The 19482-nt window shown below is 44.1% G+C and overlaps 1 protein-coding gene across 1 annotated transcript; it reads right to left on the minus strand.

The window, feature by feature from the left end:
• Positions 1-3502: 3502 nt before the first annotated feature.
• On the minus strand, positions 3503-11151 carry LOC119131406 (histone-lysine N-methyltransferase Smyd1-like). The gene is made up of 10 exons (XM_037265844.1): positions 10808-11151; positions 9672-9848; positions 7003-7216; positions 6786-6916; positions 6643-6681; positions 5849-6035; positions 5657-5749; positions 4667-4830; positions 4404-4572; positions 3503-3653 (listed from the first exon to the last, which is right to left on the minus strand). Exons 1-10 carry the CDS (start codon positions 10942-10944, stop codon positions 3594-3596), a joined length of 1371 nt encoding a protein of 456 aa, XP_037121739.1. The 5' UTR covers positions 10945-11151; the 3' UTR covers positions 3503-3593.
• Positions 11152-19482: the final 8331 nt, after the last annotated feature.

Here is a 19482-nt window from a genome sequence, read left to right on the forward strand (position 1 = left end):
ATTCGGCGATGCTGGTGCCTTCTACCGCACCTCGGTGTGTGCGGATCGCTTCGGATCAGATATTTTTTTCCCTGGGACCGGGATGGCTGCGCACATCGGTCAGGACCGGCGTGACTCTACGACGGCTTCCTGCTCATCCGGCCGGTGCTGACCGGGTCCCTCGCCTTGGCCTCGCAGCCGCGACCCCTGTGATAGAATGATAGATAATATGAATAGAAAGAGTCACTTTGAAATTAATTTGAATTCAGAGATATCAAGTGGAAACTCTGAGAGGAACATGATTAAACAACAAGGTAATTAAAACAAATACCTTATTTTCCGATATGAGATCAAAATGGTCCCACACAGCAGAAACCTTTCTTTTGACTTGGGGCCGCTCCATAATTTCTGATAACTTCGACGATGAACCGCAAAATATCAGATATTGTTTTAGCAGATCCATCCCGTTGACAATGCGCTACCTTTAACAGAGCTTTGGCACGCTTCCTCGACTGCTGCTCGTTTGGTCACGTGACTTTTTTAAAGCGATATGCGCACCGACACGGGGCTTTGGTCTATGAGCTCAACACATGCGCCGACGCATCGGTCTTGCTGAACCCATCACTACTCGTCCCTAGTCAAGCTTCTTGTAGTCTGTCTTTTGAGTTCCTCCAATAAACCCTGGTCCAAGCTCCATTTGGTCGCCTGCTCCATCCGCTCCAGGACAGAATAATCCGACCACTTCGGCGACCAGCGCCTGGACCATCCTCCTCTATCAGCTCCCGCCGCGACGCCCGATCTACATCCGTCGTTGGAGCTTGTTCCGGCGCCATGGGCTCCGCAGCCGCCATCGGACTTCGCTCCCGCGACGCCGGACCCTTGGCCGCCATCGGAGTGTTTCTGGCGCCAGCAGCTCCGCGGCCACCGTCGGACTCCGCTCCAGCGACACCGGCTCCGCGGCTGCCATCGGAGTCCCTCCCGGCGCCATCGGCTCCGCGGCCTCATCGGACTTCGTCCCCGCGACCCCGGACCCGCGGCCGCCATCGGAGTGCCTCCAGGCGCCATCAGACTCGCGGCCGCCATCGGGCTCCACCCCAGCGTCACAGGACCCGCGGACGTCGCCAGACTTCAAGCCAGCTGCGCCGGACCCGCGATCGTACCTGGCCCCACTCCCACTGCTGCGGCGCGTGGTTGCTCTTGCTGCTGCCACAGCTCCGCCTTCCGAATGCCGCCGATCACGGGCCGGACTTCCAAATGGCGCCGATTGCGGCTCTGACTTTCCGTATGCCGCCGATTGCGGTTCTGTCCCCCGAGTTGCCGCCAATTGCGGTTCTGTCCCCCGAGTTGCCGCCGATTGCGGTTCTGTCCCCCAAGTTGCCGCCGATTGTGGTTCTGTCCCCCGAGTTGCCGCCGATTGCGGTTTTGTCCCCCGAGTTGCCGCCGATTGCGGTTCTGTCCCCCGACTTGCCGCCGATTGCGGTTCTGTCCCCCAAGTTGCCACCGATTGCGGTTCTGTCTCCCGAGTTGCCGCTGATCGCGGTTCGGACTTTGCCACTTTGTGAGGTCAATTGGACTGGTGCGCTTCCCCCCCGCCACCCCGCTCGCCACGTGGGGGTTTCGGTTTTTTGGGACGTCGGGAGCCGTCCCTTGTCGGGGGGGTACTGTCACGACTCGTCCCCGGTTGCTGTATTGTGACTTTATGTTACCATGGTTTCTGTTCGCGTTCCCCCTCCCCTCCTGTGTTACCGCAATCCACAGTCACCTGCCTCTTGTTACTTGTTTTGTATTTAAGTCCTGTCTGCTCCTCACTCCCTGTCAGATCATTGATGTCTTCACGTCTGATGTCCTTTGTCTCTCGTCTCGTCTCGTCTAGTCTGTCGTCGTCGTTCTTGTCCTTTTGTTCAGTTATACTCGTCCCTAGTCGAGCTTCTTGTAGTCTGTCTTTTGAGTTCCTCCAATAAACCCTGAGAAAAATAACATGCTTTTTCTCTCGAATATATTGTTATAATCATTTGTTTCAGATGTAATCATTTTCTGTATAAAAATTAAATTTGGTGTTCAAAAAGTCTTTTTTTCAAACTTGAGTCTTGAAAAAGAGGGCGTCGTCTTATAATCAGGGTCGTCTTATATTCGGGCCAATACGGTATTTCACCAACATAAAGTACACAGTCAAGTCGTGACACCTTCATTGTGATGACCCCTCAGCTGCTGCCAAAACAGCAGAGCTAGTGTAAGAGTAAATGCAGTCATGTTGATTTTTATTTTTTTTATTTTATTAACAATCACTTTCAATAGTTTATTCCTTACTGTCACGACTCGTCCCCGGTTGCTGTATTGTGTCTTTATGTTACCATGGTTTCTGTTCGCGTTGCCCCTCCCCTCCTGTGTTACCTCAATCAATGTAACCACAGTAACCTGCCTCTTGTTACTTGTTTTGTATTTAAGTCCTGTCTGCTCCTCACTCCCTGTCAGATCATTGATGTCTTCACGTCTGATGTCCTTTGTCTCTCGTCTCGTCTGTCGTCGTCGTTCTTGTCCTTTTGTTCAGTTATACTCGTCCCTAGTCGAGCTTCTTGTAGTCTGTCTTTTGAGTTCCTCCAATAAACCCTGGTCCAAGCTGCATTTGGTCGCCTGCTCCATTCGCTCCGTGACACTTACACTGTTGAAAACTCCCTTTTATAAAAAAAAAGAAATAAAATTTTATTTATTTATTTATTTTATTCAATTATTCAACTTTCTCCATATATAGAAATAGGACTTTGTTTATATCGCACTTTCACAACGCCTTTTGTCATAACATACACTACCTTTCAAAAGTTTGGGGTCACAAAATTGTTTGGGTGACCCCAAACTTTTGAACGGTAGTGTATATATTTATTTAGATAATTATTTATAGATTATATATATAATCTTCTGTGTAAAAAATCTTATAATATATATGTATACTTATATTCATAGATTATATATAATCTTATACAAATATAAGATATAATTTATAATATTTAATTCATAATATTTTATTATAATAATATTTACACTACCGTTCAAAAGTTTGGGGTCACCCAAACAATTTTGTGACCCCAAACTTTTGAACGGTAGTGTAACTAATTTTAATATAGAACCTGATGTAACTCCATGTAACCTTGGTGGTCGTGTGCTTTGAGATTTTTTCCATTGAAAAGATGTGCTGTGGATGAAGAAAGGTTGGGAAACACTGACTTAGATGTAGTTTGGAGCATCTGTGTTGAAAATGTGAGATCTCCTCTTGACAGACTCAAGGCCTTTAGAGGCACAATAACTTGAAGTCAAATCAACAATTAAGAATCATTTAAGCTATGTCAAAATCTTTTTACGTTTACACAGGGTGCTGTTGTGATTTGCAAATGTAAACTATAATGATGTCCATATTTATATATACTACATGTATAGCATAGGCTATATATATTTTCATTATTTTTTCAAATTGAAAATATTTCAAAACTGGATGTCATTTGTTCTTAATGGTGAAGAAATTGTCACAACACACGTTTACCTTCAGTTTTATTGTAGTTAGTGTACACATCATATCACATGTTCAAGTTACTTCCGCTCCACTTGAGTCATCTGTGTGTAGTTCAGTCTGACATGACTTTCTTTTTCTTCTTCAACTCCATCTCAGTTTGCATGCGCATGGACTAAAGGTAGACAGAGAAATGCCATATTAATAAGTGACAAAACAATTATTGGTTGTGACCAAAAAACAAGAATTTTCTCACGCAACAATGAGACTACAGTAAATCAATTGTAAATATGTATTGTACTATAAATTGCATGAATGCACACAACCTAGTGAATACTTTTTGGATTCCCTTTCTGCCAACATTGAGTAGTTTAGTAGTGTGAGGGCCCTGAGGCACTGTATGGGGTGATGGAATGGAGTGATAACAATTCCAAAGGGCCCATGACTAACACGAATGCAAGAGTGCCCAAAGCTACACTACCGTTCAAAAGTTTGGGGTCACAAAATTGTTTGGGTGACTCCAAACTTTTGAACGGTAGTGTAAATATTATTATAATAAAATATTATGAATTAAATATTATAAATTATATCTTATATTTGTATAAGATTATATATAATCTATGAATATAAGTATACATATATATTATAAGATTTTTTACACAGAAGATTATATATATAATCTATAAATAATTATCTAAATAAATATATACACTACCGTTCAAAAGTTTGGGGTCACCCAAACAATTTTGTGACCCCAAACTTTTGAACGGTAGTGTATGCTTTTATTTTTTTACCATAGCACATTTTTCAACTGTCCATAGCCCTCTATACACCCACAGTAAAAATAGTGTTACCGAACTTAAACCATAAACCATGTCCACCAGAGTCTCTTGCCATTGTACCAACTCCTACTGTATCACTGTACCTCCAATTCTTTGGTGATAGTATGGTTGGGCCCGTGGGTGACCATTAGAATGCCATATGCTTTGCAGATCATGTTGTGTCCCAGCTCAGTTTGCCCCGACTGCCAATGCATGACACCTGCACGCATGTTGGCTAAGCCCAGTAGCGCGTTGTTGTGGGGATATAACTTCCTGTTGGTAAACATAGTTCATTCAGTTTGAGTTCAACAGTAAGAGACAATACTGTGGTGTTGTGATATGTAGTAGATAGTGAGGCATGCCTTACGTGTATCCATCCACCATCCTCTGAGCGTACACTGCAGCCTCAGAGAACAAGCGCTGGTATGAAAGCACCTCGCTGGCTACACTGAGCACACGCAGTTTGTACAGATGAGTGTCAGCCAAGACGTTCTCCTGCTTATCCAAACACTCAGCACACAGCTTCACCACCTAAGAGCAGAAGAGGCCATCATCACACAGCTTCACCACCTAAGAGCAGAAGAGGCCACTTTGGGCGAAGCCCTGTTGGACGTGGCCATATTGGCGAATCAGAAAAAGAAGGCAGGCTCTCATGTTCTGATCATTGCCTTTCAAACTTTTTTTTTTACAACCCTGTTCCCATAAGCCATTTGTCCCTCAGCCTGTCAGTTAGTAGCCTCATTGTTTCCACCTGCTCCCAACTCTTTGTAACCTGCTCTATAGTTCTCTAAAGCCTTTATTTACCAACATGTTCTCAGACCCTGCCTGCTACCTTGATGTCCGTCTCTTTCTGCTGCCTTATAGATAGTATTTAAGTCTCTCTCTGCCTTCTCAGTTTCCTTGTAAATTGGAAAATGGATTTGGATTGTTGATGCTTTATGATATTTTTGTTGATAATGGATTCCCATTATTGGCTTTGGGCCTGGCTTAGATTTGGATTGCAGACCTCTGCCTCTCCCTTCCGGTCAGTCATCATAAGCACCAAGTAACTCAATATTTACTTGTCTGCTTTCGTCCCTGTTCCATTCCATCTGCTTTCCTCAATCTGTGCCTTTTTGCCTCATCACCCTGTGCCCCATGTCTCCAGGGCGCTTACTAAAACCAATTCTTGTGAGTAAAACTAATTTGGACAATAGGCATCTTGTCACTGGATTCCTTTTAGACGCTCCATCCAGCATTTGCCATTGCAACTCGTTTGTCAATTAAAGACACCCACTTGTGTTGTGGTGTTGAGTCGTACATTTGAGTCTAAACTGGTGATATAACAGTAGCAGAATCAGAGACAAAATGATCATACCTCATGGAAATCTTTCTCAGAACGGCATTTCTCGATCTTGTCCAGACAGTCTTCACTGAAGGCAGTCACCTCTTTCAGCTTCTCAGCAGATGGCTATGAGGGATACATAAGCAGGTGCCACATGTATTTGACGGGACTCCTAGTGTGTTCAATCAAAGTACAAGAATCCAATATGCCCCTGCCCCATCTCACTTTGCCCTCTGCAGCAGCCATCATAAGGTCATCCTTGAGTTGTTGGCTGCAGTGTTGGCACATGCACTCAAAGTGGTAACGCTCCATCAGCTTCTTCTTGCGGTCACCAGACAGGTTTAAGAAGTCGATGTAGCTGACAGTCAATTCTTGACCCTCAGGGATTTTTCCTAAAGCTCGCAACTCAACCCTGACAAACAGGACCGAACTACTGCATTTAATGTGTCTAAGAGGCAAAATGACAAAAGCATTTGATCATGTTTATCCAAACCGTGGGGGTTATGTGTTCATTATTTGGGTTTTGTTTGTAACTTCTGCCAAGAGTGAGAGCTTTCACTTTTCCATCGGTTTCAGTGAATATCTCAACAAAAGTGTGTATAGGGTGATTTATTTCACTTGTCTAAATTTTTATAGTCACTATGGGAATTCTTCCCTGTCCAAAAATGTATATGGTGGAGTCCATCTGAGAAGGTTGCCCTGAATGACACGGCGTTTGTTTATCCTTTGCTGTAGTTCTGATTACACGTATTTGATACGGCTTCCATTGTTTGATTTCTACTGCTTCTTTTTGAGGTGCAACAAATAATCGATTTATTGACAACTATTTTTGTCTATTTTCCAACATGCGACGCACAAAAATTATTCATTTGTTTTTTGCATTATCAATTTGAAGTATGTTCTTATTTTTGGGTAAAGGGATGACAGTAAAACATTTAAAATCAATAAAATGATCAACAGAATAATCTGTTATGGAAATAATCATTAATTGCAGTTTGTTTCAATTATGAAATACATACCTCCTCTGAGAATGGAGAGCAGAGCTCACAGCATTTTGGCTGCAAAAGAAAGCTGCAAATGAAATGCTTATACGGGATGCTCCAAGCAGCCTTAATTAGAATCTAAATCAGCTACGCTTAAATGTGAAGCAAGTGCTACATACTTGCCATGGTTGAGGACAACAGAGCAGTTGGGCAAACAGTCATGGTTGACCAGACACAGGTTGGGGAAAAGCCCCAGACCGACAGCTTGCAAGCCGTTCTGGTCCCTCATGGTGAATCCATTACACATAATCTGCACAAACAAAAAGGAAACATGTCAAGATGAACGTGGTGGTACCACCACAGTTAAAAGTAATAAATCTTTTTGTTCAACATTACAATGCCAAAGATGTGCGAGATGTAGTCAAATGAGTGCTGTTTGCTTCCATGGGACCAATATTTCAGGAAACTCTGAACATTGAGCTCGAGCTGTTTAAGGTTCTTCTCTGGCAGGTCAGGCACGTGGTCCTCCAGCTGTTCGACTGAGAGCAACTGACTGTCTGAAACAATGCCTGTATCCTTGTGAAGGCGCCACAGCACTCGAGCTGCAAGACTGCAGGTGAAATAAAAGCAGGAGGAGAACATTTTAAATTATATGGGGGAAAAAAACGAAATCAAAAACACTTGTTTTATTCTGCATCTGGTCTATGTTAAGACAAACAGCCTGTTGTCGTCTTGAAAGGCAAACATAATTTGACAACACCTACTGCACAGAAGTGCTCTATTCTGCAACACGACAAGCCAAACAATAAATATTTTTGCAATTCTCGTGCAGCCTCAGTCCATGGCATCTTGAGTGACTCTTTGCCACTCATTTGGAACCACATCCAGAACATGATGACAGAGATCGGGGGGGATCGGCAAAGCATTTTTACATGATAACAATACGATATTCAAATTTAAATGATTTCCTTTTCCCTCCTATCGTCCTCAAATATAATCACAAATTTGGTCCTTGAGGTCAATTTGACCCGAGGCACATTTACCTACAGAAAATAATTTTAAGAATTTTGTTGCCCAACTTTGTGTGAAAGGCACTTTGTTTATTCGTTGAATACATAAATAACCCCATGAAAATCAGTGAGCTGGCCTCTGGCGTCACCATCAGGTCAAATCTTTAAATTACAATTAATTTAAGTTTTCATGCAAATCTTCTCAAATTTACTTCTCAACATTAATGACCACAAGTCTGGTTATGCTGATGATGGAATATGACCTATGGATATGACCTTTTTTTTTTTTTAAATCCAATTTTGTAATATATTTGTGGCTAGTTACTGTCACATATCACTCACCCATCCTCTTTTCGTTATCCGGGCTTGGGACCGGCTGCCCATATTTTTATGCTATGCTGGTTTACTGCTAGGCATATATTGTCAGAATGGACAGCGCCCACGAATCGCAACTAAGCACTCATCAACAGTTTATATACGGATTATAAAGTAGGGGTAATTGCAGCACCCACTTGTCCCACACATCCCTTACTGCCGCAAGTTTGTCATGTTCTCGTCGGCCCCGCCTTGTTTGTTTGTCATCAAATCGTATGGGACAAAACTTGGAATGTCTTCAGAGACATGAAGGCTGGAAATATTGCTCTTCTAGTCACAGCATCCCAAAGGCTTGCTGTTGCTTCACCTTTTGATTGGTAAACCCCAGCCAAAATTAGTAAACCAATGTAGGCTTCCAAGTCAGCTTCATCCAAGTCTTTCCAACTGTCCTTATACACTCGCTTCACCTCTAAATTTGTCATCCCAAGAACAATATTTCTGAATGATGGTGTCGCGAAGAGCTCGAATGATGACTTGATGTCATCAACATGGCTGCCTCCATATCTGGTGGGTCCTGGAACCATTTTGATAACGTTGGGAGCACCAAGTCTACCCTGCTGATTCAGTGGGGAAACTGACCAGATTATCTTTCAGTTTTTAGAAATAAATATGATTTTGCAGGAACCATCAATGTCCTTGTGGAATACCCCACCCTCCACAGTGCGTGAAAAAATCAGTTTTACTTTAGCAAGTGTGAGTACAGTAGGTCTCTCTCTCACACACACACACGCACACACACGCACACACGCGCACGCACACACACACACCTTCATACCGATGGTGCGGGAAATCTCAAAGTTCTTGTGGTAATTGAAAAATAAAATACACAAAAATAAATAAATATAATACAATAAATACAATGTATCAACTCAAATGTATCAAATTTGCACCTGCAGCTGTGGGAATGTTAGGTCACATACACTGACAGATACATTTTAACAGCTTTAACCGCTTGAGGGCGACCAATGCGTGCAATATGTATTCAGTACAGTGAAAAAATATCATCATAAAAAAATTTTGCTCGGTCAACTGTCCCCATCAATTTAGGAAAAATTATGAAATATGAAGCAAAAAAAAAGTCAACTACTATTTTTTGAATGCTAAACATTGAATGGCGTCAACTTGACCCCCTAGGACAATAGGAGGGCTAAGAAACAGGATTGATATCTCACTCTGTCCTCTATGAGCCCTGATCAACATTCCTGTTGAACATATAGTATGGAGAGAGCTGACACATGTCATCTGAAGACAGTTTCCTTCCAAGTTGGAGCAGTTTGGTCATGAAGGGTGGGACAAAATACCTGTTGAAAGGTCCAGAGGTCTTAGTGACAAAACTTAAAAAAAATAATTGTAGTAATTGCCTCAAATAGATAATTGTGCACTGTTCTCAGTGCATTCAATCCGGATCAGCTGGATTGATAGGTTTTTGGCCTCTCGGTGAAGCAAGCTTCAGTTCATGCGCATATGCTAGCTCAGACAGCGTGCTTGCTTATTCCAGTGATTTTCTGTTGCAGCTCTTTTTTTTTTTTAATGATCGACTGATGAGATGAACATTTAAGCATCTATTTAGGAGTTGTGCATTTGGATTCAAGCCTGGTTTGCTCGTGACATAGTGAAAGGAAAAATGTAGTCGCAATAAATCCCACGTTCTCTCATTCTAAATGTGGGCTGGATGCTTACCGAACATTTTCATTGGGTGCCTTGCCAATCTTCTTTATGGCTGCACATTCCCTCTTGTGTTCATCCCAGCATGCAACCTGACAAGTGCGGTTGCAGTAAAAGGCAAACTGGCATTGGGCGCAGCGATGTAGACTGGCCTGCTGACGGAAACAGCTATGGCACACCTGCATGAACAGACTGAGAGAGAGTAGAATAAGCATCAAAGACACATTGCCCTGTCGAAAATCCCCATTTAGTATATAAATCTTTAGATTACACTGGTAAACAGCAAATTCTAGGTCTATATGTCTATAGTATGTGGTATATATGCATTCTTTACGCAAATTTAGAAAAGTTTATTTTTTTTCCAATACATCACGTTTTTGAGATATCGTTTTTAAAGATGGACCTAAACAAGCTTGTACAATAAAGACTTTACCATTCCATGTAATTTATAGCTGTTATATTTGAGAAAAAAAAAACTTCTGTTGCTGAACCGAACCCTTAATTCAAAAATATTACATTTATCACATTTGTATACAATACATTACGCATATTAGTGTCATTTGTAAGTAATGATCTAATTACATTTGTGTTCATTCAAATGAAAAAGTTGAATCCAAGTTTCTTTTCTCAGAACTGCAATTTGTGATGAATGATGTTGATTGTATGGCATATAAGCTCACACATTTGTGTTGATGTGGCTGTGTAATGAAATATGTACAGTGTTATTCAACATAACAACACTAATTGTTTGCACAAAGTCTTTTCATCCACTCACATTTTATTGATACTGAACTAAAAATGTAATTATATTTTAAAACTCAGAAAACACGCTTACATTGACACTGTATTACGTAGACCAGGTGTTTAAATAGTAGTCAGGCTTTTTTTAGAACCATAAGACTCTATTTTTCCCGTGAGCAATTAGTATTCAAAGGTCTTGCAATTAATACAAACAAGTCCAAAATGAAGTCATGTCAAAGGACATCGTGTCAGACACTGTATCTGGTTTTACTGGTGTCATTGCAGTCGGAGCATTTAGAAATGAGCTCACCCAGACAAGGCTGGTGGAAGCACCTGTCGTCAAAAGAACAAGCTCACTGAGAAACGATGGTTGTCTTCTGTCTAATAGAACAATAATAGGATCCTCTTACCTGTCAAAGACAACAGCAGCAAAGCTGGGCTCTGCAAAGACCACCTCCCCAGTGCTGAGGTCTCTGCTGGCTCTAAGGCCGCGACCTTTCTGCCCAGCATCAAACAGCTCGACACTATCCATGTTCCCCACCGTCATTGTGCAGGCTGAACAAAACAACAGAAGAAAACAGGAGCAGAAGGAGGAACGGGTAGGGACCTCGGAAAGCTACAGGGAAGTGCTAAGTTCTAAGGAACGTTAAGGGGCGCTGGCTCCTTGGCCCGACCCCTGCCACAGCCAAAAATACATTCACCTCCTCAAAGTAGCACATGTCCCAAGTTCAGGCTGGAAGACTTGCAGAGGAAGGTGAGAGGGTCCGAAGTGCCAAGGTGGGAGTCGTTCCCTTGTTAGGTTGCCTCCCACTTATTTATTTTAGTCTGTGGCAGCTGTCGCCTTCCATCACAGGCACAAGTGAGTGAAACGGGCAAACTTGTTTTTACTGGATGTGGGGTAAACAAACACTAAGTAAGTAAGAAGTACTGTGGAGAAAGGATTGATGGAAAGTGACAATGACCACCAATTCCTTTCATACCATTTTGAGCTAATACAGTAATCCCTCGTTTATCGCGGATAATTGGTTCCGAGACCACCATAGGTGAAAATCCGCGAAGTAGTGTCACCCTCTCATTTTTAACATACATGCATCTTTTTGTGTATCAATAAATGTATATGAAACCATATGTGCATATTTTATCATTAGAACATTAAATGATAGTTTCAAACATGTAAATACTATATTAATAGTATTAATGATTTACAGAAATAATGTATGAATAATATAAATATAAATATGATACGTGTGTAACATGTAGATTTAGCTAAAGTATACTTACTGTAAATGTTTTTAGAACTCTTATTATTATAACAACTTTTTTATAACAAGTGTACATACTGTAAATACTATGTTTTTAGCACTCTTATTATTATAACAATTTTTTTATAACAATTGTTATAAAACGTACAATACTGAAAATATGTTTTTAGAACAACTTTTTTATAACAAGGTACAAGTGTGCGTACTACAATTGTGTGGGAACTCCCTGCCTTCTGCTGGCGTGCGGTCAACTTTCGTGCCATAATTCCTCAATTTAGAATTTTGATTTTGAATTTGTGATTTTCTTTGGGGGGGCGAGTCCGTGATGTACTGAAGCCGTGATAAATGAGGGATTACTGTGTTGCTAAATTGTTCTTCACATGAACCATCAATAAAATGAACTGGGGGGGATAGTTTAACTATTTTCATGTCCTTTCGTACATCTACTATATGTACCACTTCTCCCCACGAGGGAGCGCAAGCGTGCTGGAGCCTTTCCCAGCCGTCATGGGGCAGTAGGCGGGGTACACTGAACTGGTTGCCACAGAGTCGAACAACCATCCACGCACGCACTCACTCACGCATATGGGCAATTTGGAGTGCTCAATTGGTCTACCAAACACATTTTTGGGATGTGGGAGGACAGAGGCGTGGCCAAGCCGGGGCGAGCCGGGGCGGCGCCCCGGTTAGGACTCCCTGCGCCCCGGTTGAAAAAAATCGAGCTTTTTCGATTCTTCATTTTCATGCCGTTTTTTTCTTTCGGTCTTGCGCGAATGTGCTTATTCTATGTGCGCGATGTTATCCATTCACCATTTGCCTCCCGGACCCGGATGTTGTTTTAGCGATCAGCGAACGGCGTGGGTGATGTTCGATTTTTTTTCCTGTGGGCGTGCGCCCCTACTGGAAAAATTCCTGGCTACGCCTCTGTGGGAGGAGACCGGAGAACTCGGAGAAAACTCACGCAGACACGGGGAGAACAAACTCCACACAGGAAGTGCCGGAAGTGGGATCAAATCCACACCCTCCGAACTGTAAGGCAGACGTGCTAACCAGTGCTTTACTGTGCCGCCCACTATTTTCATGTATTTAATTTTTTAAATTGTGAAATATTTTGAATTTTTATATTTTATTTTTACAAGTTACCTAATAGTGACATGGGTTCTTTAAAAAAAATAAAATAAAAAAATAAATAAAATACAGTGCCTTGCGAAAGTATTCGGCCCCCTTGAACCTTTCAACATTTCGCCACATTTCAGGCTTCAAACATAAAGATATAAAAAATTTTTGTCAAGAATCAACAACAAGTGGGACACAATCGTGAAGTGGAACGAAATTTATTGGATAATTTAAACTTTTTTAACAAATAAAAAACTGAAAAGTGGGGCGTGCAATATTATTCGGCCCCCTTGCGCTAATACTTTGTAGCGCCACCTTTTGCTGCAATTACAGCTGCAAGTCGCTTGGGGTATGTCTCTATCAGTTTTGCACATCGAGAGACTGGAATTCTTGCCCATTCTTCCTTGCAAAACAGCTCGAGCTCAGTGAGGTTGGATGGAGAGCGTTTGTGAACAGCAGTCTTCAGCTCTTTCCACAGATTCTCGATTGGATTCAGGTCTAGACTTTGACTTGGCCATTCTAACACCTGGATACGTCTATTTGTGAACCATTCCATTGTAGATTTGGCTTTATGTTTTGGATCATTGTCCTGTTGGAAGATAAATCTCCGTCCCAGTCTCAGGTCTTTTGCAGACTCCAACAGGTTTTCTTCCAGAATGGTCCTGTATTTGGCTCCATCCATCTTCCCATCAATTTTAGCCATCTTCCCTGTCCCTGCTGAAGAAAAGCAGGCCCAAACCATGATGCTGCCACCACCATGTTTGACAGTGGGGATGGTGTGTTCAGGGTGATGAGCTGTGTTGCTTTTACGCCAAACATATCGTTTTGCATTGTGGCCAAAAAGTTCGATTTTGGTTTCATCTGACCAGAGCACCTTCTTCCACATGTTTGGTGTGTCTCCCAGGTGGCTTGTGGCAAACTTTAAACGAGACTTTTTATGGATATCTTTGAGAAATGGCTTTCTTCTTGCCACTCTTCCATAAAGGCCAGATTTGTGCAGTGCACGACTGATTGTTGTCCTATGGACAGACTCTCCCACCTCAGCTGTAGTTATCTGCAGTTCATCCAGAGTGATCATGGGCCTCTTGGCTGCATCTCTGATCAGTCTTCTCCTTGTTTGAGATGAAAGTTTGGAGGGACGGCCGGGTCTTGGTAGATTTGCAGTGGTCTGATACTCCTTCCATTTCAATATAATTGCTTGCACAGTGCTCCTTGAGATGTTTAAAGCTTGGGAAGTCTTTTTGTATCCAAATCCGGCTTTAAACTTCTCCACAACAGTATCTCCAACCTGTCTGGTGTGTTCCTTTGTCTTCATGGTTCTCTCTGCACTTTAAACATAACCCTGAGACTATCAAAGAGCATGTGCATTTATACGGAGACTTGATTACACAGAGGTGCATTCTATTTATCATCATCAGTCATTTAGGACAACATTGGATCATTCAAAGATCCTCACTGAACTTCTGGAGTGAGTTTGCTGCACTGAAAGTAAAGGGGCCGAATAATATTGCACGCCCCACTTTTCAGTTTTTTATTTGTTAAAAAAGTTTAAATTAGCCAATAAATTTCGTTCCACTTCACGATTGTGTCCCACTTGTTGATTCTTGACAAAAAATTAAAATTTTGTATCTTTATGTTTGAAGCCTGAAATGTGGCGAAATGTTGAAAGGTTCAAGGGGGCCGAATACTTTCGCAAGGCACTACTCAAAATAATTAATGGAACACTTTGAAAACACATCAGATTTCAATGGTGACAACAAAAATGTTGGATATCTATACTGATATGGACATTTTAATGTCTCAGGAACAAAAGGATGCCACATCTTTTGATGGAAATAAAAGTTTTCAGCCTACAGAGGGCTCAGTATATACCGTAATTTTCGGACTATAAATCGCGGTTTTTTTCATAGTTTGGGTGGGGGGGGGCGACTTATAATAAGGAGCGACTTATGTGTTTTTTTTTCAAAAATTTAAAAAAAAAAAAAAAAGTGAAACCGCGATAAACGAACCGGGATGTAGCAAGGGATTACTGTAATTTGAATTTCAAGTGACGTCAGCAGCGCGACGCGGCGTGGCGCGGCGGTTGTTTACAAAAAGAACAAAGATTGATCACGGGATGACGAAGATGACGAAGGGCCCCACGTACTATTGGCATCATTAGCGGCTTTGTTTCTAAGTGACACGGAGGACGAAGAGTTTGAAGGATTTAAGGATTTGGAGTGACACAGAAGGTTTGAAAAACTATTATGGCTTTTACGCACGCCCGGTCCTACTCTACGGAGCTCTCTTTCACCTCCGTGGATTGAAGTCGGGGGTCGGCGCTCGGCCGGGTGGCTGTCCGGGGACGGTGGATTGGGCTCGGACATGGCTTTTACGCACGCCCGGTCCTACTCTACTGAGACTTGGTTGACTGTCAACATTCCGGACTCTGCTGTGCATCTGGAGCGGCTAGCGTGCTATCGGGCGGACCGGGCCATTGTAAAAGGGGGAAAATCGCGAGGAGGTGGAATATGCGTCTACATCCGTGACGAATGGTGCCGGGACTCTGTAGTGGTATGCAAGCACTGCTCGCCACTGGCGGAGTTTGTGATCATTAAGTGCCATCCTTTTTACCTGCCGAGGGAATTTACTGCGATTCTGCTAGTCGCGGTATACATCCCGCCTTCCAACATCGAAGGCGACAGGATCGCGGCTCTTAGTCAACTGTACCAGGCTGTCAGTGAACAACAGACGGCGCACCCTGACGGTTTCACCATCTTCGCTGGGGATTTTAATCATGCTAACCTGAAGTCCGTTTTTCCGAGGCTTCACCAGCATGATCATTTTCCAACACGTGGTGACAGCTTCGTGGACCTGGTCTACTCTACACATAAAGGAGCTTTCAAAGTCGCCCCCCTCCCCCATCTTGGACTTTCTGACCATCTCACTGTTATGCTTTTGCCCGCATACAGACAAATGGTGAAAGCATCCAGGCCGGTTCGCAAGCGGGTAAGGGTGTAGCCTGAGGGTGCCTCTGATGCGCTTCGAGACTACTTTGGCACTACTGACTGGGAAATGTTTAAGCAGGTGGCCACTTGCAACGATCGGACGGACATAGAGGAGTATACTGACTCTGTTTCCTCTTACATCACGAAGTGCATTGATGATGTGACCCACTCGAAATTCATCGTCACTCGGGCTAACTGGAAGCCATGGCTGTCCTCAGGCTGCTGAGGGCCAGGGACAAAGCCTTCAGAGCGGGGGATGAGGCTGGCTTGAGGACAGCGAGGGCCGACCTGTCCCGGGGCATCAAGGAAGCGAAAAGGGCGTTCTCTTGCAAGATTACCGCCCACTTCAAGGACAGCAGGGACGCACAGAGCCTTTGGCAGGGCATTCAGACCATCACGGACTACAAGCCCGCGCCGCAGAGCTGTGAGGGCGACGTCCGTCTGCTCAACGATCTTAACCGCTTCTTTGCTCGCTTCGACACTCAGAACAGCACTTGCCCGCTGAAGACCCCTCCCCCTCCACACGAGCAGCCCCTGTGCCTCTCTGCCGATAGCGTGAGGAGGGCGCTTGCCGCTATCAACACCCGTAAGGCGGCGGGCCCTGACAACATCCCAGGTCGAGCGCTGAAGGACTGCGCTGGGGAGCTGACGGGTGTCTTCACGGACATCTTTAACATTTCCCTGCAGCAGGCCATCGTCCCTTCGTGTTTCAAGGCTGCCACCATCGTACCTGTGCCGAAGAAACCTGCTCCGTCCTGCTTCAATGACTACCGCCCCGTGGCACTGACGCCCATCATCATGAAGTGCTTTGAGCGGCTTGTCATGGAGCACATCAGATCCATTCTCCCCCCCACCATAGACCCCTTCCAGTTTGCGTACCGAGCCAAACGGTCCTCTGAGGATGCCATCTGCTCTGCCCTCCACTCGGCCCTCACCCACCTGGAGAGAAGGGACTCGTATGTGAGATTGCTGTTTGTGGACTTCAATTCTGCCTTCAACACCATTGTGCCACAACGACTCATCTGCAAACTCGACAAGCTGGGCCTCAGTACCTACCTCTGCAACTGGCTACTGGACTTCCTCTGTCAGAGGCCTCAGATGGTACGTGTTGGCGACAAAATCTCCGCCAGCATCACGCTGAGCACAAGGGCCCCCCAAGGCTGCGTGCTCAGTCCGCTGCTCTTCACCCTGCTGACGCATGACTCCACTGCAACCTACAGCAACAACCGCATAGTGAAATTTGCTGACGACACGACTCTGGTGGGTCTCATCACCAAGGGCGACGAGACTCAATACAGGTTGGAGGTCGACCTTCTGACCACGTGGTGTAGGGACAACAACCTCCTGCTGAGCGTCAACAAGACCAAGGAGATTGTTGTTGACTTCCGGAAGGGTCACACCCTACACCTGCCGCTGACCATCGACGGTGCTGTGGTGGAGAGAGTGAGCAGCACCAGATTCCTGGGGGTGCACATCAGTGAGGATCTCTCCTGGTCCACCAACACCGCATCACTGGCGAAGAAAGCTCAGCGCCGCCTGTACTTCCTGCGGAAACTCAGGCGAGCAAGTGCTCCTCCGGCCGTCATGACTACATTCTACCGTGGCACCATTGAGAGCGTCCTCTCCAGTTGTATCGCTGTTTGGGGTGGTAGCTGCACTGAATACAACATGAAGGCCCTGCAGCGCATAGTGAACACGGCTGGTAAGATTATTGGTGCTTCACTCCCCTCCCTGAAGGACATTTACACCTCCCATCTCACCCGCAAGGCGACCACGGTTGTGAGTGATGTGAGTCACCCCGCTCACTCTTTGTTTGATCTTCTGCCCTCTGGGAAGAGGTACAGGAGCCTGCGCTCCCGCACAACCAGACTCACCAACAGCTTCATACTCCAGGCTGTTAGGATCCTGAACTCTCTCCCCCCTTCTGCGTAGCGTCCTGTACTTTTGCGCTATATTCTGACTGTCTGCTGTATGCACACTTGCTCCATTTTTGCTCCTCTTATTTATTATGTTATTTGTTTATTTATTATTTATTCACCACTCTTATTTATTCATTGTTTGTGCCTTCTTGTTTTTATTTTTTTGTGTTTACTTGTATGTATATTGTGTACTATGTCTTGTCACCGTGGGATAGTGGGAACGTAATTTCGATTTCTTTGTGTGTCTTGGCATGTGAAGAAATTGACAATAAAGCAGACTTTGACTTTGACTTTGAGCTCTCTTTCACCTCCGTGGATGGAAGTCGAGGGCCGGCGCTCGGCCGGGTGGCTGTCCGGGGACAGTGGATGGGGCTCGGTCATGGCTTTTACGCACGCCCGGTCCTATTCTATGGATCTCTCTTCCACCTCTGTGGCTGGAAGTCCACGCCGCCACACGCCTGGAAGTTTGTTTTGTTAAATAAAGAACCGTTTACCAAACCCACGTCTTTCCTTGCACTTTGTTAACGCGACAATATAGTGTACAGCTGGTTGAGTGCTAATTTACACCACACTACATTCTTTAGCTAATCAGCGTTGCTACAGACACAATCTCCCCTCCCTTTAGTGTAGCAACGCCTCTGTAACCAGGGCAACCAAAACATTAAATAACCGTAGCAGGGCTGTGGACAGTATTGATGAAAATAAAATTGAACGTATTTTTTTTATTGTCGGACTCGGTGGACTCGGTCAAAATCTGCACCTGAGTCCGAGTCCGGCAAAAATGACCGTGTCCGACCGAGTCCGAGTCCCCGAGTCCGAGTCCACACCCCTGGTTATACACTAGATCTGTGGAATAACGACGAGGCTGACGTCAGGAAGCGAAAAGGGCGTTCTTGACAAAGGACGAGGAATTTGATCGATGGATTTAATGATTTAGAGTGCACAGATGGTTTGATAATAATATTGCTTATATAATAGTTATTTGATATCTAATTTATATATCGTTATATGGGCCTGTGGAATATTTTGAAGTGTAAGCGCCGTCAGCGGCGCGCACCCATTGTTGACAAAGGACGATCGATGGATTTAATGAATTGGAGTGACACAGATGGTTTTATAAACGTGTTATTTATGTAATAGTTTTTTTTTAATAACTCTGAATGTGACGTCAGGCCCGTTCTCAGCTCTTTGTTTGTGTTTATGTCACGTTAGCATACCTATCGTTTAGCCTGTTGTTGCTCGTTCATGTCTGTTCTTGGTGTTGGATTTTGTCGAATAAATTGCCCCCCAAAATGCGACTTATACTCCGGAGCGACTTATATGTTTTTTTTCACTTTTTTGGGCATTTTATGGCTGATGCGACTTGTACACCGGAGCGACTTTTAGTCCGAAAATTACGGTAGACACCCCAAAAATCAAAGCGAAAAAATGATGAGGCAGGCTCGTCCATTTTGCCTAAATTCAATTTCTGCAACTCAAAATTCTTTTCAATATCTTGTGTGGCCCCCACGAGCTTGTATGCATGCTTGACGACGTCACGGCATGCTCCTAATGAGACGACGGATGGTTTCTTGTGGGATGTCCTCCCAGGTCAGTCTAAGGGCATCAGCAAGCTCCTGTAAAGTCTGAGGAGCAACCTGGCGGCGTCTGATGGACCGAAACATTATGTCCCAGAGGCGTTCTATCGGGTTTAGATCAGGTGATCGTGAGGGCCATTCAATTGTGTCAATTCTTTCATCCTCCAGATACTGTCTGCATACTCTTGCCACATGAGGCCGGGCATTGTTGTGGATCAGGAGAA

The sequence above is a fragment of the Syngnathus acus genome, chromosome 12 (assembly GCF_901709675.1).
Source record: "Syngnathus acus chromosome 12, fSynAcu1.2, whole genome shotgun sequence".
Lineage (NCBI taxonomy): Eukaryota > Metazoa > Chordata > Actinopteri > Syngnathiformes > Syngnathidae > Syngnathus > Syngnathus acus.